The 17,165-nt window shown below is 35.7% G+C and overlaps 1 protein-coding gene across 2 annotated transcripts in view; it reads left to right on the forward strand.

Moving 5' to 3' along the window:
* The window catches only part of IFT81 (intraflagellar transport 81), an 86,147-nt gene that overhangs the window by 48,011 nt on the left and 20,971 nt on the right, over positions 1-17,165 (forward strand). For both annotated transcript variants that reach the window (XM_063086087.1, XM_063086086.1), the window contains exons 13-14: positions 7,403-7,531; positions 9,117-9,206. In XM_063086087.1, the coding sequence (XP_062942157.1) occupies positions 7,403-7,531; positions 9,117-9,206 (219 nt within the window). The remainder of the gene's footprint in view (positions 1-7,402; positions 7,532-9,116; positions 9,207-17,165) is intronic.

Genomic DNA, 17,165 nt, shown 5'->3' on the forward strand with positions numbered 1-17,165 from the left:
TCTATCAGTTTTTGCTTTGTATTTTTTTCTTAAGTTGGGTTTCCTAGAAGCAGAACCTGAAAAAGGAATTATTTGTACAAGTGATTTAAGGAATTATTTGTGCACATGATTTATTGAGGGAGTATCTTCAGAAGGAGAGTAGTGAGGGAAACAGATGGGGCAGCAGAAAAAAACCAAGCGAGAATGTGCTCTTAACTGGAGTCAGCTTCATCCTGATCCCATTAGGAACTTTGTAACAAATTGTACCAAAGAGTTGATTCCACTTTGAGGCAAGGGACTGACTTTTTGTACTCCCATGTCAGCCAGTCAGTCAGTCATTGGTTATAGTGGGTGTAACCTCTTAGGTGAGGTGACTCCCATTCAGCTTGAAGTCATTCTCTGGAGAATGGGGCAACGATGAGCCATTAGCAGTCAACAGTTATAACATCTTGCAGATGAGATCCGAGTGGGGTACCAACATCCACTACAGTCCACCCCTTGCACTGCCAAAATCTGCTTGTTTCTCACCTTACATTTACTCCATCCAGGATTAGGAAAATTTATAGGAGGAAGATTAGTAGTCCAAATTGAAACTCATTGCTGCATTTGGTCCTAAGGACATAACTGATACTTGACATCTCCTTCTTCTACTATCCATTCTAGATTTTCCTCACCTTCCTCTGGTCTGGATAACTTATTTGGTGGGATGACCCAGTCTGCCATCCTTATGAGCAATGGGACTATAGTAACCATGCCTTTATCAGGCTGTGTTTGCTATACTTGGCCATTTACAATTAAAATTGGTCATGGAGTACAAAGATATGCCCTAATGGATCATCTGAGTGCCAAATACAATTGACAGTTGAACAATATGTGTTTGAACTGCACAGGTCCGCTTATACATGGATTTTTTCAAAAACTCTGCAGACTACGCACATGCCAAAGCAGTGGCACCCGAGCTGGGTTCCAGGGCCACCCTATTTGTGCTAACCTTGGACCAAGGCCACTGTAGCATCACTGTGATTGGACTAGTGGCCCTGCCAGTGGCATGCCCCAGGACCTGCCCATACATAACTTCCATCTCTGCCAGCATAGCCATTCTGTTCTTGAGCCCATTGTCCAAGCAGTAGGTGGCCAATGACAGAGGCTGATTGACATCTGCTGGCTGAATCACCCTTTCCACTTGGTTGTTCAGTGCCTCTTCTGCAGTGGATGTTCTCTGGTGACCATGTGATGAAGATTTTCACACTTAGTACTTACTCCCATAAGTCCATCCATATGCCTCTTCCCTAGACCTCCTTGTTCTCAAACTTTCAATTGTGCTACCTTGCTTCTTTTAGGTACCTGACCAACAAGCTAAGCCATTTGCCACTGCCCAGAGGATACAGGATAATCTGGGCATTCAGGGTTCTTAAGAGGGTGTATCTGGATATCTCCATCCTAGACTCAGCACTCTTTCTCTTCCCTATCAGGGCCCAGACTTTGGCATAGAATATTTGCCTAGACTAAGAATTCAGCCTTCTCTGAAGTTTTGCCAATCCTAAATTAAGTCCTGGGACTGGTTTTCAGGTCCCTCTGCCTTTTAGCCATGGGAAATGAAGGTTTATTTAAAGTTCCTATGGAGGTTCTCTGACTTTATCACTTTTCTATAAATGACTGATTAATTGATTTGAGCCTGTCATTTTATCTCTTCAACCATCAATATAGCTTAGTGACATCCGCTCCAATTATGTAGTCCTTATACTATTTCTCCTCAAGTGCCAGTGACATTGCACCAGCTAGTGCATCCTTGTATCAGTTCAGACCCCCTAAGAAGCATACACCAAGACGGGATTAAATGTACAAGAGATCTGTTGGAGGAAACACTTGTGAAGAATAAAGGGATGGGAGCAGGAGGAGGCAGGGAAAGCCTTTGGGCTCTGATGCAGGTCTGACACCTGTGGAGGGACAGGGAGGAGAAAAGAGGATTGGGTAGGAATAGCCTCATACTGCAAACACACCTCTGAAAAAGTTTTAGTCAGGCTGATGGGGAATTCTTGAGCCAGTCACCTGTAAGAGGAGTCCCCTGTCAGGCAGGAATGGGCCAACACTAGTACTACTGCTGTGTACAGTCATTGGCTGGGAACAACTCAGGGAAAGCATGGCCTTGGTGTGAACATGATGATGGATCCAGAGGGGTGGCAGCTATGGCTTTCAGTCAACTCTGTTCCTCTCAGCGGGAGATTTTTTTTTTTTTTTTACATTTATTTGTATTTTAATTGACATGTATTGATTGTACAAATCTATGGGATACAGAGTTATATTTCAGTGAATGTGTACAATATGTGATGATCAAATCAGGGTAATTAGCATATTCGTCATCACAGAAATTTATTATTTCTTTGCAATGAGAACATTTGAACTCCTCTCCTTTAGCCATTTGAGAACATACAATAAATTATTCTTAATTAAAGATGCCTAGCTTAGCAGGCTCTCTTGAAAGCAATCTGTGCAGTACGTTTTCATGGCCACCACAGTCCCCTTCCACCTGTTTTCTGCCTGAGTTCACCACAAATGAAAGTGTTAACAATTGGACTACTGCAACAGCCTGGGACTGTCAGAACTCTACATGCCACCCAGTAATGGAGTTCTCAGTTCCATTCAGTCTATGAGTGATCCCACTCCAGAAGCCGGTCCTTATAGTTTGGTCAAGTTCTCTAGAAGCAGAACCTGAAACAGGAATTCCTATTCCTCCTCACATGATTAATTCAGGGAGTACTCTTCAGAATAAGGATGTAAAGGAAGTGGGACAAAGGAGGGGAAAAAAGTGGATTCAAATGGAGTACAGTTTCAGTCTGAATACCACAAGGAGCTCTAGAGCACAAACTGCATCAGAGTTGATCCCGTCATTAGGCAAGAGGGCTAGCTGTCTGTATCCCTGTGTTAGTTTTTTTCTTTCTTTTTTTCTGACCGGTAAGGGGATCGCAACCCTTGGCACGGCATTGTCCGCACCATGCTCAGCCAGTGAGCGCACCAGCCATCACTATATGGGATCTGAACCCGCGGCCTTGGCACTACCAGCACTGCACTCTCCCAAGTGAGCCACAGGGCCAGTCCCCTGTGTTAGTTATTTGCTATGGACTCCTTCACCACCATTTGGGAGGTGGTCTAATGCAATTCCTGTTCAGGCATGGGTACTCTTTGAAAAAGGGGCAGCTATAAGCCATTAACAGTCAATTCTCACAACAGTTGGGGCATGGATACACTGGCCCAGTAAACAGATAAGGGCAGGGAACTCATAATATTTACTGCAGATATTCTGAGATTATGTTATTAGGCCAATACAAATTTAGGATCATTATCTTCCTGTTAAATTGACTCTTTTATAATTATGAAACATACCTTTTTTATTCCTAATAATATCTCTTGCCTTCAAATCTACTTACCTTTTATTAACACTGCCATACAAACTTTCTTTTAGTTAATGTTTAAATGACATATATCTTTTGCACCATTTTGACCTTTCTCTGTCCTTTTATTCATGGTGTATATCTTATGAGAAACATATAGTTAGGTTTTATTTTCCATACAGTGTGGCAACCTTTTAATTGAAGTATTTAATCTATTTATATTTAATATAATTACTGATTTGGGGGGTTTTCTGTTTGTCCCATCTATTCTTCATTCCTTTTTTCTCCTTTCTTACCTTCTTTTGTATTAGTAAAATATTTTTATCTTTCATATTTCCCCTCTTTCAGCTTATTAGTTATATCTTCTTTTCATTATCTGCTATTTGTTTAGTGCTTATGACAGAGATTACAACATGCACCCTTGACTAACAGTCTTCCCTAAATTTTTACTCTTACCAGATCCTAAGAACCTTACAACATTTTAACTGTTTATCTCTCTCCCATATTTAGTTCTATTGTTTACATATTTTTAAATTCTAAATATAATTTAAATTCTACATATTATATTCAATATTTTTCCAGATTTATCAATGTGTTTACTCTTTTCATGGCTCTTATTTCCTTTCTGCATCAACATTATTCTATGGGATCTGTCTTATAAGCTCTTTTCAGTGTTTCATTTAGTGCAGGTCTGCTGGTGATTAATGGTCTTTTTTGTTTTTCTTAAAACATCTTTATTCCACTTTCATTTTGAAGTACATTTTCACTGAATATAGAATTTTTGGTTGGCAGCTATTTTCTTTCAGCATTTTAAGACCTAATTTCATTGTCTTCTGGCTTCTATTATTTATTTTGTAAAGTTGGCTGTATGTCTTGTTTTTTAAGGTAGTGTGCTGTTCTTTGGTTGCTTTTAAGATTTTCTCTCTGTTGTACAATAAATTTACATATAAAATTTTTTCTCTCTGTATTTGGTTTTCAGCAGTTTTCTTATGATTTCCCTGAGTATGGCTTATTTTTTTTTTATTTAATTGACTTAGGGTCTATAAAGCTTCTTGATACTGTGGCTTGAGTCTGTCAGTTTTTTAAAAGTTCACAGCCAGTATTTCTTCAGTTATTACTATCTCAATCTATTCTCTCTTACATGTACTTCATTTACATGTATGTTAGACTTTTCTACCATGTTTCATATGTTTCTCGTGGGTTTTGTGTTTTTCTTTTTTTTTTTTCATTTTCCATTATGTTTTCTTTCTATGATTCAGTCTGGATTTTTTTTTTTTTTCCTGCTGCGCTATCTTCCAGTTTATTTATCCTTTTTTTTTTTTTTTTTTTTGGTGGCTGGCTGGTGTGGGGATCTGAACCCTTGACTTTGGTGTTATAACACTGTGCTCCAACTGAGCTAACCAGCTGGACTGATTTATTGAATTCTTAATATTGGTTATTATATTTCTCAGTTCTAGAATTTCCATTAGATTCTATTTTATAGATTCCAGTTATTTGTAACATTCTCCAACTTTTCACTTACTTTCTTGGATACATTAATTCCAGTTATTTTTAAGTTCCTGTCTGATAATTCACTTGAGGAGCTGCTTCTGTTGTCTGTATTTTTTCTCTTGATTTTCAGACATTTGTTCCTGTTACTTTGCTTACCTACTAATTTTTTATTGAATGTTGGGCATCAAATGTGATTAAGTTTTAGAGGCTCTGGCTGTATTTGTCTTTCTTTAAAGAGGATTTAATTTTTTTCTGGCAGATCAACTTGATCCAGTTGAGGGTGGGTTTTGTTAGAGCTAGTATTTCTCCAGTTTTCTCTTACTCAAGATATAACCCTTATACCTGTGGCAGAGACTTAACTCCTAGGAAGTGGTTCTTACTCCCAGGGCCTAGCTCTTATTCCTAGGTTGTAGCCCTTACTTCTAAGGAATAGCCTTTCTGGGGTTTTAGCTGATACCCTAGGGCATTTACTAAGGCCCCTACACCTTGTCAAGTCTTGAATCCCTACCTGTATCTCCCTAGCACTGTGAGACTGCTAAAATCTTTGCTCAGCTCTTTAGCAACCCATCTGCAGATTTCCATTTGGTGTCTGGGAGTCTTACTTTGCTTGTGCACAGCTTAGGATTTGGTATTGCCTGAAGAGGAAATTGCAACAGAATTTTGGGCTAATTCTCCATAGTTCCCTCTACCCCTTCAGGTCTTAGTCCTGTTGGCAACCCAAAATTCCAACTCTTCTTTTATTCTTTTTTCTTTCTTTTCTTTTGGTTCTTCCATTCTGTTTTGAATCCTCTCTAATAGGGTTTTCATATTTATCATCACACTCAAATTTCTCTTGTCAGGTTACTAATACCTTCACATTGCTAAATCCAATGATTAGTTCTTAGTCTTTTCTTACTCAACCTGTTAGCTGCATAGTTGATCACTCCCTCTTCCTGTAAAACTTTTTTTCACTAGTCTTTTAGTTTATCACTCCCTCTTCCTGTAAAATTTTTTTCACCAGTCTTCTAGGACACTACACTCTCCTGGTTTTTCTCCCAAACTAACATTGCTGTTTCAGCTCCATTGCTGATTTCTTCTCATTTCTTTGAGGTCTAAATGTTGTCGTTCCCCACGCTTAGCCCTTGGATCTCTGCTCTACCCTTACTCTCTTGGTGATCTTATCATGTCTCATGGCTTTAAAGACCTTCTATATTTGATAACTCACAAATTTATATCTCCAGCTTAGATTTCTCCTCCAATTTCAGTCATGTACACATAACATTTCGACCTTTCCACCTAGATATCAAATAGACATTTAAAATTTTTAACATGTTCAAAACTAAACTTCTGATCTTCACCACCTTCTCAAACCTGGTGTTCCCAAGTCTTCCTCATCTCAACAAATGACAATATCATTTGCTCAGTCCCTCAAGCCAGAAAATTTGGACTAAATCTTTACCCCTCACTTTTCCTCACACCCCCACATCTGTCATAATATCTTGTTGGATCTACCTTCAAAATATATATGGAACCACTTCTCATTACCTCTTTCACCACCACCCTGATTCACACTACCATCATCTCTAACTTGATTTATTGGCATGGTCTTCCAATTGGCTTCCCTGCTCCTATCCTTGCCCTTCTATAATCTGATCTTAGCACAGATGTTAAAGTGATTTTAAATAAGTCAAAGCTCTTTTATTGGCCTGAAAATAAGATTACTATATAATTTATCATCTAAACTGGGACACTTTTGAGAGTACAAGGGATGATAGGTGCAAACTGAGACTGTACCAGCAAACCAGATGAGCCCTGTATGATTCCTTCTTCATCCTTACCTCATTCTCATTGCATTTTCAGCATCACCGGCCTCCTTGCTGTTTTGTGAACAGGCCAGGTTTTGCTCCTGCCTTGGAGCTTTTGTACTTGCTGATCCCTTGGGATTCTGCATGGTTCACTCCCTCACCTCCTTCTGGGTTTTGCTCAGATGTCACCTCAGGATCACCTACTCTAACCACTTTGTGATTTAAGATTCCATCTCATTCTCACCTCACACTAAATGTATTTTTTAAATTAATTTATTTATATATTGCTTATTTATTCCCACTGGAAGTAAGTTCTGTGAGGGAAGGGATTTTTTTTCCTATTTTGTTTGCTGCTGTATACCAGGTGCCTAGAACTATGCTTGGCATATTTAGATATATAATAAATTTTGGGCACATGAGCAAATGAAAGTACAACTGATAACTTGAGAATTCATTCATTCACCAAATATTTGTTGAGTGCATCTATGTTTTAGATTTTGTGCTAAGCACATCGCACTATTTTAAAGTCTAAAGTTAGACATGCTTTTTATGCATCTGAAGATACCATACTAGTAGGCTTATGACATATAAAGGCATGTAATTGAATGAAATAATAATTGAAGTCAATAAAGATTGTCCTTTAGGATTCTGAACTAATTTATTTACAACTTTTTGTTAGGAATGAAATCCATATACTTCTTACAGGAACCAGAAATATTATGACATTCATTTTATGGTCTTTTTATTCTTTATTTATAGCAAACTATTGAGGAAAAAAAAGGTATATCTGGATATAGTTATACCCAAGAAGAGCTAGAAAGAGTATCTGCACTGAAGAGTGAAGTTGATGAAATGAAAGGACGTACACTAGATGACATGTCTGAAATGGTGATTATACATTTGTTTTTCCTTTGTTTTGTTATATAGCTAGACAGCAGATGTTTTTGTGTTTATTTGTTTTTCAATAAAACATTCAAATTTTCATTTCTTCACACTGTTTACTTTATATTCTTTCATCTGTCTTTATCATCCTCTTTTGAATTTTTCCATTCTAGTAAGGTTGTTCAGCTTCTAATAGTTTAAGCATTTTGTGGCTTTTTAGATGTGTAAAAGTTATATAACATTTAAAAAATATTTAATATAAAAAAATAAGTTTTCCCAGATCATACCACCCTAATAAAATTATTTCATTTTTACATATGTCCTTAGTATCTTTCCATATTCAGGTTTTCTATTAGCCAGAATGTACTGATACATTTTTGCCAAGCATTAAATGTTGCTTTGTCTCACATGGATTTGTCACCTCTCTTCCCCTGCGTGATGGAGCTGCAAAAGGATTACTCAAAGCCCATCTCTTCTGAACAGTGAGAGACCCCGAAGGGGTTAATCTCCCAGAACCCTCAAGAGCGAGGCATTCCTTCCTTGGGAAATTAACCATGAATTGGAGTTCTCGCCCCACATTTATTTTCCAGACCAAGAAGTTACAGAAAAAGAACATAGGTGGGGTAATAGTTTAACAATAGAGGCTGGTAAAAAGCAAAGTGACATTCCATAATGCAATTTGCAAAAGGTTAAGTGATCCAAACTTAGCTTGATCTTAGCAAACACTGTTTTTCCCTACAGTAATTTCCCAGTATCTTTACATATCAATCAGTAACTTGTCTGTCCTTGAGCCAGCAACCTTGCTGTGTTACAATTCTTTATCTTACAGCAGAGACTTTTAGACTGGGGAAAGTTTCCGGTCTTTTGCAAGGTGAATATTTTATATGTACTTTTAAGAAGTTAGGCTAAACCTGAGACTACAGGGAGCTAGACTCTGTGAAATATATTTGCTTTATAAATGTAAGTATACTCCACAATTAAAATGTTGAAATCTTTCCTTACTTGTTGGTAAATAGCTGCTGCCCCAAACTTTCAGAGTATCCCCTTCCACCTGCCTTATCCATAATGACCATCCCCCCAGAATCCTCTGGATTTAACCATGATTAAACTCCTAAAAAGGTTAGCATTTAGCACAGAAGAAGCCTCCAGGACCCTGTTCATCTCTGTGGCTGGTGTCCATTCTGTTTGGTCATCACTTATGCCATACAGATTATTAAATATTTGAATGTCCCTCTATATTTTTGTATATTTTATAAAACCTATATAATTATATATATTTTTAGATAATACAACATGTTTGTAGTTGTATATAGTGAACTTTGTAATTTATTTTATTCATTTTATGTTAGATTATAAATATTTTCCCATAATGAGTTACAGTCTTGATAACTGACATTTTGAATTATTACATTGTATTCCGTGTTGCTGAGGAATCAAGGTTTACCAAATCACACCCCCTTGTTTGGCACTGAATTAATTTATAGTTTTTTTACTCTCGTACTTAACACTACAGTAAATATCATTATGCATGTAGTATTTTTCTTCTTTTGAATTATTTTTTTAGGTGTCATGTTTTTTGTTTAAACAACAGATAAAAAAACTGAATTCACTGGTATCTGAAAAAAAGTCAGCTCTAGCCCCAGTTATAAAAGAACTACGGCAATTGCGCCAGAAATGTCAAGTAAGTTAATTTGATTTTGTGATACTTTAGTATTCTATCTTGCCCAGATGTACTAGTTAGAATCTTGAATGTTTTACTTGTGTAATTATAGGAAACAAATTATTATTATCATATTGATTTGATTCTGTAAGAAAGAGTAATACAAAACCTACAAAGGTTTTTGTTTGATTTATCCTACTTATTTTGTCACAAATTGTTGGGGGGTGGGAAGAAGGAAAAGAAGAAGTTTAAGCCGAAATCCGTAAGTGCAGCAAGATGAGATTTTTTCCTTTAAATGGTATGCATGTCAGAGCTGTAAATATGAAGTCACATTCTTCTGTGACCAGGTAAAACCTCAGAATCTGCTAACAAATGGTGACAAGTTAACTTTATATAATTGAACTTACTTTGCTGGGAGGCATGGTGGGGGCAAAATATGATAGCTTATAAGAAGTGATGAAATACCGTTACTTGGAAGCTAATTCTAACTGCTGATTTAAAGATAAACTGTCAGAAGGTAAATGCCCTCCACAAATCCTGATCAGGTGGCCTCCACCATTTGACGTTAGCAGTTATTATTTTATCGCTCTTCGTGTAGTAATTTTAGGTTTCAATCTGAGCTGTACTGCATGTGCCTGATTCTTCATGAATGCCATCATCAGAGTCAGAGAAGCAGAGTGAAAAAACATGTAGACTTTGAAATTAGTTAGACATGATTTCCTTTTTACAGAAAATGTATGGCGTCTGAGACAGGTTTAGTGACTTATCCAAATAGACAAGTAGGAAGTGAGAGAGTAATAGATGCTTGACTGTAGAATCTATATCATCTTATTTCAAATCTCCTGCTTTTTCCATTACACACTATTGCCATCGCAAAGGAAGTGGAAGAGACATGTCCCTGCTTTCTGGAGTTTGTACTGTCATAGGTGAGAAGGGGCAAATACATACAGAAATTCAGGAAAAACAAAAGATAACCCAATTTAAGAACAAGTATAGGGCCGGCCTGTGCCTCATTCAGGAGAATGCGGTGCTGATAATACCAAGGCCATGGGTTTGGATCCCTATAAAGGGATGGCCGGTTAGCTCACTGGCTGAGCATGGTCCTGACAACACCAAGCCAAGGGTTAAGATCCCCTTACCGGTCATCTTTAAAAAAAAAAAAGAACAAGTATAGAAAAAATATAGCAGATTATATTTAATATATTAGTTATTAGTCTGATTATATTTGAATTAATATATTAATTTCCTAACTGATAAGGAAAGAAGCAGCAGAAGAAGTGATTGTCAGGAAGGAAAATCTTCAGAAAGAAGGAGATTTTTGAGCAAGGTTTTCAGATTAAGGACAACAAGAATTGTTTTCATGGATGCATTCTAATTAATTGATTTTAATGATTTTCTTGAATAAGCAAGCTAGAGACAAAAAGGGCCAGTTATATGTATTTCTAGTAATGATAAAATGTCTCCCTATTAGTAAGCTAATAAATCTGTTTGTAAATAGTTTTTTTATTAAATCTATTTACATTTTAAACGAGGAATTTATTGAAAGGATACTTAGGACAGTAAAGGAAATGTACTGTCATGGAAATCCAAGGATCATAACCATAGTATATCTGGAACGGGTAGAGAGGTGCTCAAACCAGAGAGTATTTCGGTCCAAGGAAGCTCAGCATTGGGAATTTGTGAATAATGATGATGAATATGATAGTAATAACATTTATTAAGTGCTTGCTGTGTGCCAGACACTATTATATTACTCATGAAGGCCTCACAACAACACAGTAAGTTAGGGACTGCCCTTTTGCCCTTTACACAAATAAGCAAATAAAGGCACAGAGAGGTAAAGGACTTGCCCAAGGTCACACAGATGGTAAACAGCAGGGCCAAGTTCTTCACACTAACACTACACCAATAATATGGCTCAGTGAATCTCTTTGTTTGGCCTCTTACTCTGTTTCTGCCACCAGTCAGGTTTTCTGCCTCTGTTTCTTATTATTTCTCTTTACTCTTTGGATTGGCATGCTTGTAACCTCAGCTTGCTTATAGCTCCCCATTGTTCATACCTCACACTATGGCATTTTTCTCTACAAGTTTTCACTACTAACTGCCCTATTTTCCCTGCGTTTTCTAATTCAAATTACTGAGAGCAGTACTCTGTTGCAGCTCCTCTCTTTTGGGGTAGTTTTTCATGCCAGACTTCCTCATAGGCAGTTGACCACCTCAGGTCAGGTCAGGTGTCCATCCCTAGTCCAACCATCTATGTTTGGGGGTAAGGGTGACTGGGAGAGAAAGGAAGGTGATAGGTACCAAATATGGCTGTAGAGTTACCCTAGGCAGGGAACTTTTCCCCTAGAGAGACTATGGGTATGCATGGTGCTTTAATCAACATATTTAGTATGCCATCCACTATCCTATTACTAACAGCTGCACAGTGCTCATCTTTGCATTTTATCCTTATCTCTCATATATATACTTTTTACATGGTTGGAATTGTATATATTGCATTTAGTTACTTTGGGGTTCTATTCACTTATATCTCATTTTTCTCATTTGCCAGAGTCTTTATAATTATACTTTTCAATAAATAAAAGTAGCATCAAATGTTTTATGGTAGTCCAAGTTAGAGGTAATGAAGGCCAGAACTAATGTGTTAGCAGAAGAAATAAAAGAGAACAGATTTGAATAATATATGGAGGAACACTAATCTTGGATAAGGGAACAAAAGATAGTAAATATAATTTTGAGGTTTGAAGCCACTAACAAGTAAGGCATGGTAAGGCATGAGAAAGAGCTAGTTTGGTGGTGGGGTGGGTGGGCAGAGAAGGGGGAAATGATGAATTTGTTATAGACACATTGAAGTTAATATCCAACAGTTCAGGAGAAGACATTGGGGCTCAAGTTAGTTTGTAATTTGCCTAGATGTGATGTTTGATCACAGCCCAGGAGAAGACACAATCACCAAAAAAGAGCATGGAGTGAGACTAGATGAAGTCTGAGAAGACTTCAGGAAGGACCATGCTTAGGAAATATTGATTTCACCTTAGTTTTGGTTCAAGACTATATAATGTGAATTAAATTTCTTTCTGTATTTAATTAGAATTTATTTTGGATTTTAAAAAATTTCCATATCCCTTTTAAGATCATTCCATAATCTCAACCAGAGTTGGAAGTGTCTGGTTTATATAGAAACATGTTTAGAACAATGGAACAATGTAGGTGCTCAGTAAGTGTTTTTTTAATTAATTAATGTAACACTTATAAAAAGTATTTTAAAAATCAAATCAAGTAAACATGTGGCAAGAGTCTTCTAGAGCTAAAAGCAGACCTCTACAAAATTAAATAATTGTTGAACTTTTGCAATGTATGTTAGCACCTTCTCATTCGTACATTTAATATTCACAACCATGAAATAGATATTTCCTGGTTTTCTGCAGATGAGGAAATTAGGGCTTAGAGAAGTCAAATAACTTGGTTGAAATGATGTAAGTGATAGAATAGGGATTCAAACTGGAGTCTGAAGCCCTTTTTCTTTCCACTAAGCCATTCTGCTCTACACATGTTTATTTTTCAATATTAACATTAGCAACGTATTGCTAATTTATTAGTTCAATAGAAGAACGATTTAGTGTTTGTGACCAAGCAGTATCACCTGTCAATACAGGGCCAAAACAGAAATATGTAGTATAGATTTACAGTAACCTTTACAGCATATCATGATTAGGAAACACTTCATCAGGCAAAAGGCAGAATCTACTCAGGGTACCAATTGCACTAACTAATTGTAGGGACAATCTGCATAGAACTATTAAAAACATGAGCCATGCTCAAGCAGACTCAAGATAACCAGTACAGGGATCCAAACCCATGACCTTGGTGTTACAAGGCTGTTTTCTAACCAACTAAGCTAAACCAGCTAGCCCACTAGTCCTTTCTTAATAGGATGGTTGTAAAGACCAAATGATTTAAAACATATAATATACTTTGCAGTAGAACAGAATTTTTATGTATTTTATGTTTTTAGACATTTAAATATACTTTTATATTTTTTATATAGGACTTTTTAAAAAAGGTATTTATCATTATAGTTATTTTAAATAGTTTTGAAAGAAGGAATATTATTGCTTTTAACCATATTGTTTTCTAAGTAAAACCATATAACAGATTTTAAATTTTACAAAGTCATCTATTTTAATAATTTAACCAAAACCTGAAGTTTCTTTTCATACGATGTAACTAGATTTTTCCGTGTGTGAAGCATTGCCTACCTCTCCCATTGCAAGGAAATGTAGCTATCTCACCATCATCCCTAACAAGACAACTCTCCAATTTTTCCATATTTATCAAGTCAGAGGGGAGCCTGAGCCACCTGAGCATTTTCATCTGTCTTCTGCCATGTTGAAATGTCAACTGCCAAGGACAAATACTGTATGAATCCACTTATATGAAGTACCTAGAGTAGCCAAATTCATAGAAACAGAAAGTAGAATGGGGGTTACCAGAGGCTGGGGGGAGGGGAGAATGGAGAGTTATTTTTTAGTGAGTACCAAGTTTCAGTTTTGGAAAATGACAAAAATTCTGGAAATGGATGGAGAAGATCGTTGCATAACAATATGAATGTATTTAAATGCCACTGAACTATACGCTTAAAATGGTAGAATTGTAACTTTTATTTTATGTATATTTTACCACAATAAAAAAAAGAGTAGGACTTGTGTACATTTACATTAATTGGTATTTTTTTTAAAGCATTTTAGTTCAGTGCAGTTGGTGAGTGCCTGATGGTTATTTTGCTTATCTCCATATGCCAATCTCTTACATCCATGCATATATAGTTCTATTTTTTCCTAGAACCCTTTTGTAATTAAAAGAATACTAAAAAAGTAACTGCTTTATTGACTTTAAGCTGGTAAAATTAAATTCTTAAATTCTTAATTCTTATGTTTAATACTATTTTTTAACTTGTTTAACTGTATTTAATACTTGAAACTACAAAAATGCACTATCACATTTTTAAAAAGCAGGAGTATTTAAAAATACTTTACACTTCTTACTTCAATGGCAAACCCTCAAATATTTAGGAAACTTTATAGTGAAGTGTTTGTATATTTCCTTTCTGTTGTACTTGGCATGTTGTTCTAAATTTGAATATTAACAACTGTTTGAAAAATAGAACATCACAACTCAAAATTATAATTATATGTATCTAAATATTTTATAATCATCTAGAATTAAAATAGCATCTTGAAAAGTTTCATGTTTATTTTCTTAGGAGCAGTCCTATAAATTATATGTAATTAAGTGGAATAATTACATATAATTACTAAAATATGGGAAAAAACAAAAATATTCATATTTTAGTTTACACATAGTTTAGTAACACTGATAATTGTTAGTTTCAGTGATATATTTTGTATTTATTATTTTCTCTTACAAAAGTAAAACCATGCTCTTAGCAAGAATTCAAACTGTATAGAATTGTTTAAGAGAAAGAATAGAAATTCTTTCTGCACCCCCAGTGTACTCCCTAGAAATAATAACTGTTAACAGTTTCTTATGTGTTTTCCAGAAATTTTATGGAAATTAATGAATGGATAATTATTTAGTGACTACCTTAAATTTGTTCTGTATACCTTTGCTCTACTTTCCAAATAACAAAGGCGTTTAGGGGAGTGGGGGTGGGGGCTGAAAACAACCCTGACTGTTATTAAGATCAAAATATCTGCTTCCTTTTGTTTATATTTGCCTACTATACTTTTTTTTTAACTCAACTTTCCACCTTTTAAAAAATATTTTGTTTTAGGCATGTCTCTTGAATAGATCTTGAACTAGGTTTATTTTAATAGTTAAGCATAGCTCATTTATTTTTATTGATATGCTATTTGTTCTCAGTGGTATCATTTTATGTTTGACTTTCGATTTTAAATTCTGTAAACCCACCCTCCTCCAGCCCCCTATTTGTGTATGTGTTCTGGCTTGTGGTTTTGTTCAAGCCGTTATAGTTATAACTCTACCATTAATTGTCCATTTCTTTAGATAGTATCTATTAATCCCCATCGTAAGAAGTGATGAAATTAGTATAGTTCCTCCTCTCTCCTTTCCCTCTCCTCTAGCACCTGATATTAGTTGATTGTATTGTCTTAGTGTTTGCCTTTACATACTTCGAATATGCTTATACTGTGACTTGATTTGTTAGCTTGAAATGATATCCTTTGACATTCCTCCACCCACGCCTAGCAATTAATAAAATGGGGAAACCAGTTTACTTATTCAACCTTCCACCTTCTTTTCCCCTTCTCCTCCCTGCAGGCTTTCTTGTATCATTTCTACCTTGTCAGGGCATGTTGACATTTACGTTCTGTTCTGTTGCTTTAGTTCCCACTTTTGTTTTTAGCGTTTGAGCTATAATCATTAGATCCAGCGCTCATCAAAAGTTCTTTGTCTCGCTTCTGTTTTGACTGTCTGTAAGTTGTACTTAAAAAGGCTCATAAGAACAGTACTCCTAGATAAGTTCTTATATGTTGTAGAGTTTGTTGCCTAAGTATTTCAACAGCTTGGCTGTTAGATTAGGCTTTCTTTCCTTGGGATTTTTTACGAGTAGCTGCACAGTCTTCTAGGGTTAAACGTGGCTGTGGAGAGATATGAGGCCAACTTAATTTTTTCTGTGAATTGATCTTGAAAAGAATGTGCATTTTTCACTTGTTGAGTACAGGGTTCTACATGTGTTCATCGGATCAGCCTTCTTAGATGTGTTGTTCAAAGCTTATAGGGAGTTATTTAATGGGCAAAAAGTTTTAGTGGAATTTTTTCAGATGAAAAGAATTCTGGAGATGGGTGGTGGTGATGGTTGCCCAACATTGTGATTGTACTTAATGTCACTGAATTGTATACCTAAAAATGGTTAAGGTAGTAAATTTTATGTTATGTGTATATTTCCACACCAAAATAAATAAATAAATAAACCCATGCTGATTTAAAAACAAACAAACAAAAAAACCTTCTTGGTCAATTGTATGTCTTATCTTTATTTTTTACTTCTCTTTATTCCTGGTAATGCTTTTTGCCTAGGAGTATTATTTTGTCTATTCTTAAAGCAGGCATGTCAGCTTTCTTATGACTAGTACTGCTTGGTATATCTTTTATTTCTGTTTGCTTTCAGCTTTCTGTGTCCTTATTTTTGTTCTATACATGTCTCATAAGGAGTGTATAGGTGGATTTTGTGTCAGCGTGGTTTCTTATGTCCAGTTTGAGAATCCATCCTTTAATTGGTGAATTTAGTCCCATTTACATTTACTCTGATTATTGATACATTTGGATTCTTTTCTATTTTGTACATACTGTTTATTGGGGTTTTGTTTGTTTCTCTGTTTTTGCTTATTTTCTTCTTCCCTGCCCTTCATTGTACCAATCCTGTTTCTTTTCTCTTCTTTCTTCCCTTTATTTTCTTTTCTATCTTCTACTTTTATTATGATATGATTTACTCTTAAGTTTTTAACCCATGTTCTTGACTTAACAAAGTCTAAACTTAAGTAGCATCTCCCCAACAATACAAGGACCTTAGAATAATTTAACACCTGCTGCTACCTTGCATGTGTGTTGTTATCCTACAGTATTTTCTTTCCTTCTTATTTTTATATCTCTAAAAGTAGTTGGCATGGTAATTGTTACTGTTATAATTACTTCTTCATATAATCATTTCCTGTTTGGATTTACCCACATATTTAGCAGTTCTCACCACTGCTGCTTATATTTTACTCTTTCCTTCTGGATTGTTGTTATCTTCTTCCTAAAATTCAATTTCCTTTTTTTTTTTTTTTAAGTAGTTTTCTCAGTAAATAATTATTACAGTAAGTAAACCATTTTTTTTTTCTTCTTAAACAACGGCTTGATCAGAAAAATATATATATTTTCACGGCTTTCTCTTATTATGTTGAGTGTCTCCTATCAGTTTAATTATCATTTTCATTTTATCTTTTTCTTTAGTGT

The sequence above is a fragment of the Cynocephalus volans genome, chromosome 2 (assembly GCF_027409185.1).
Source record: "Cynocephalus volans isolate mCynVol1 chromosome 2, mCynVol1.pri, whole genome shotgun sequence".
Lineage (NCBI taxonomy): Eukaryota > Metazoa > Chordata > Mammalia > Dermoptera > Cynocephalidae > Cynocephalus > Cynocephalus volans.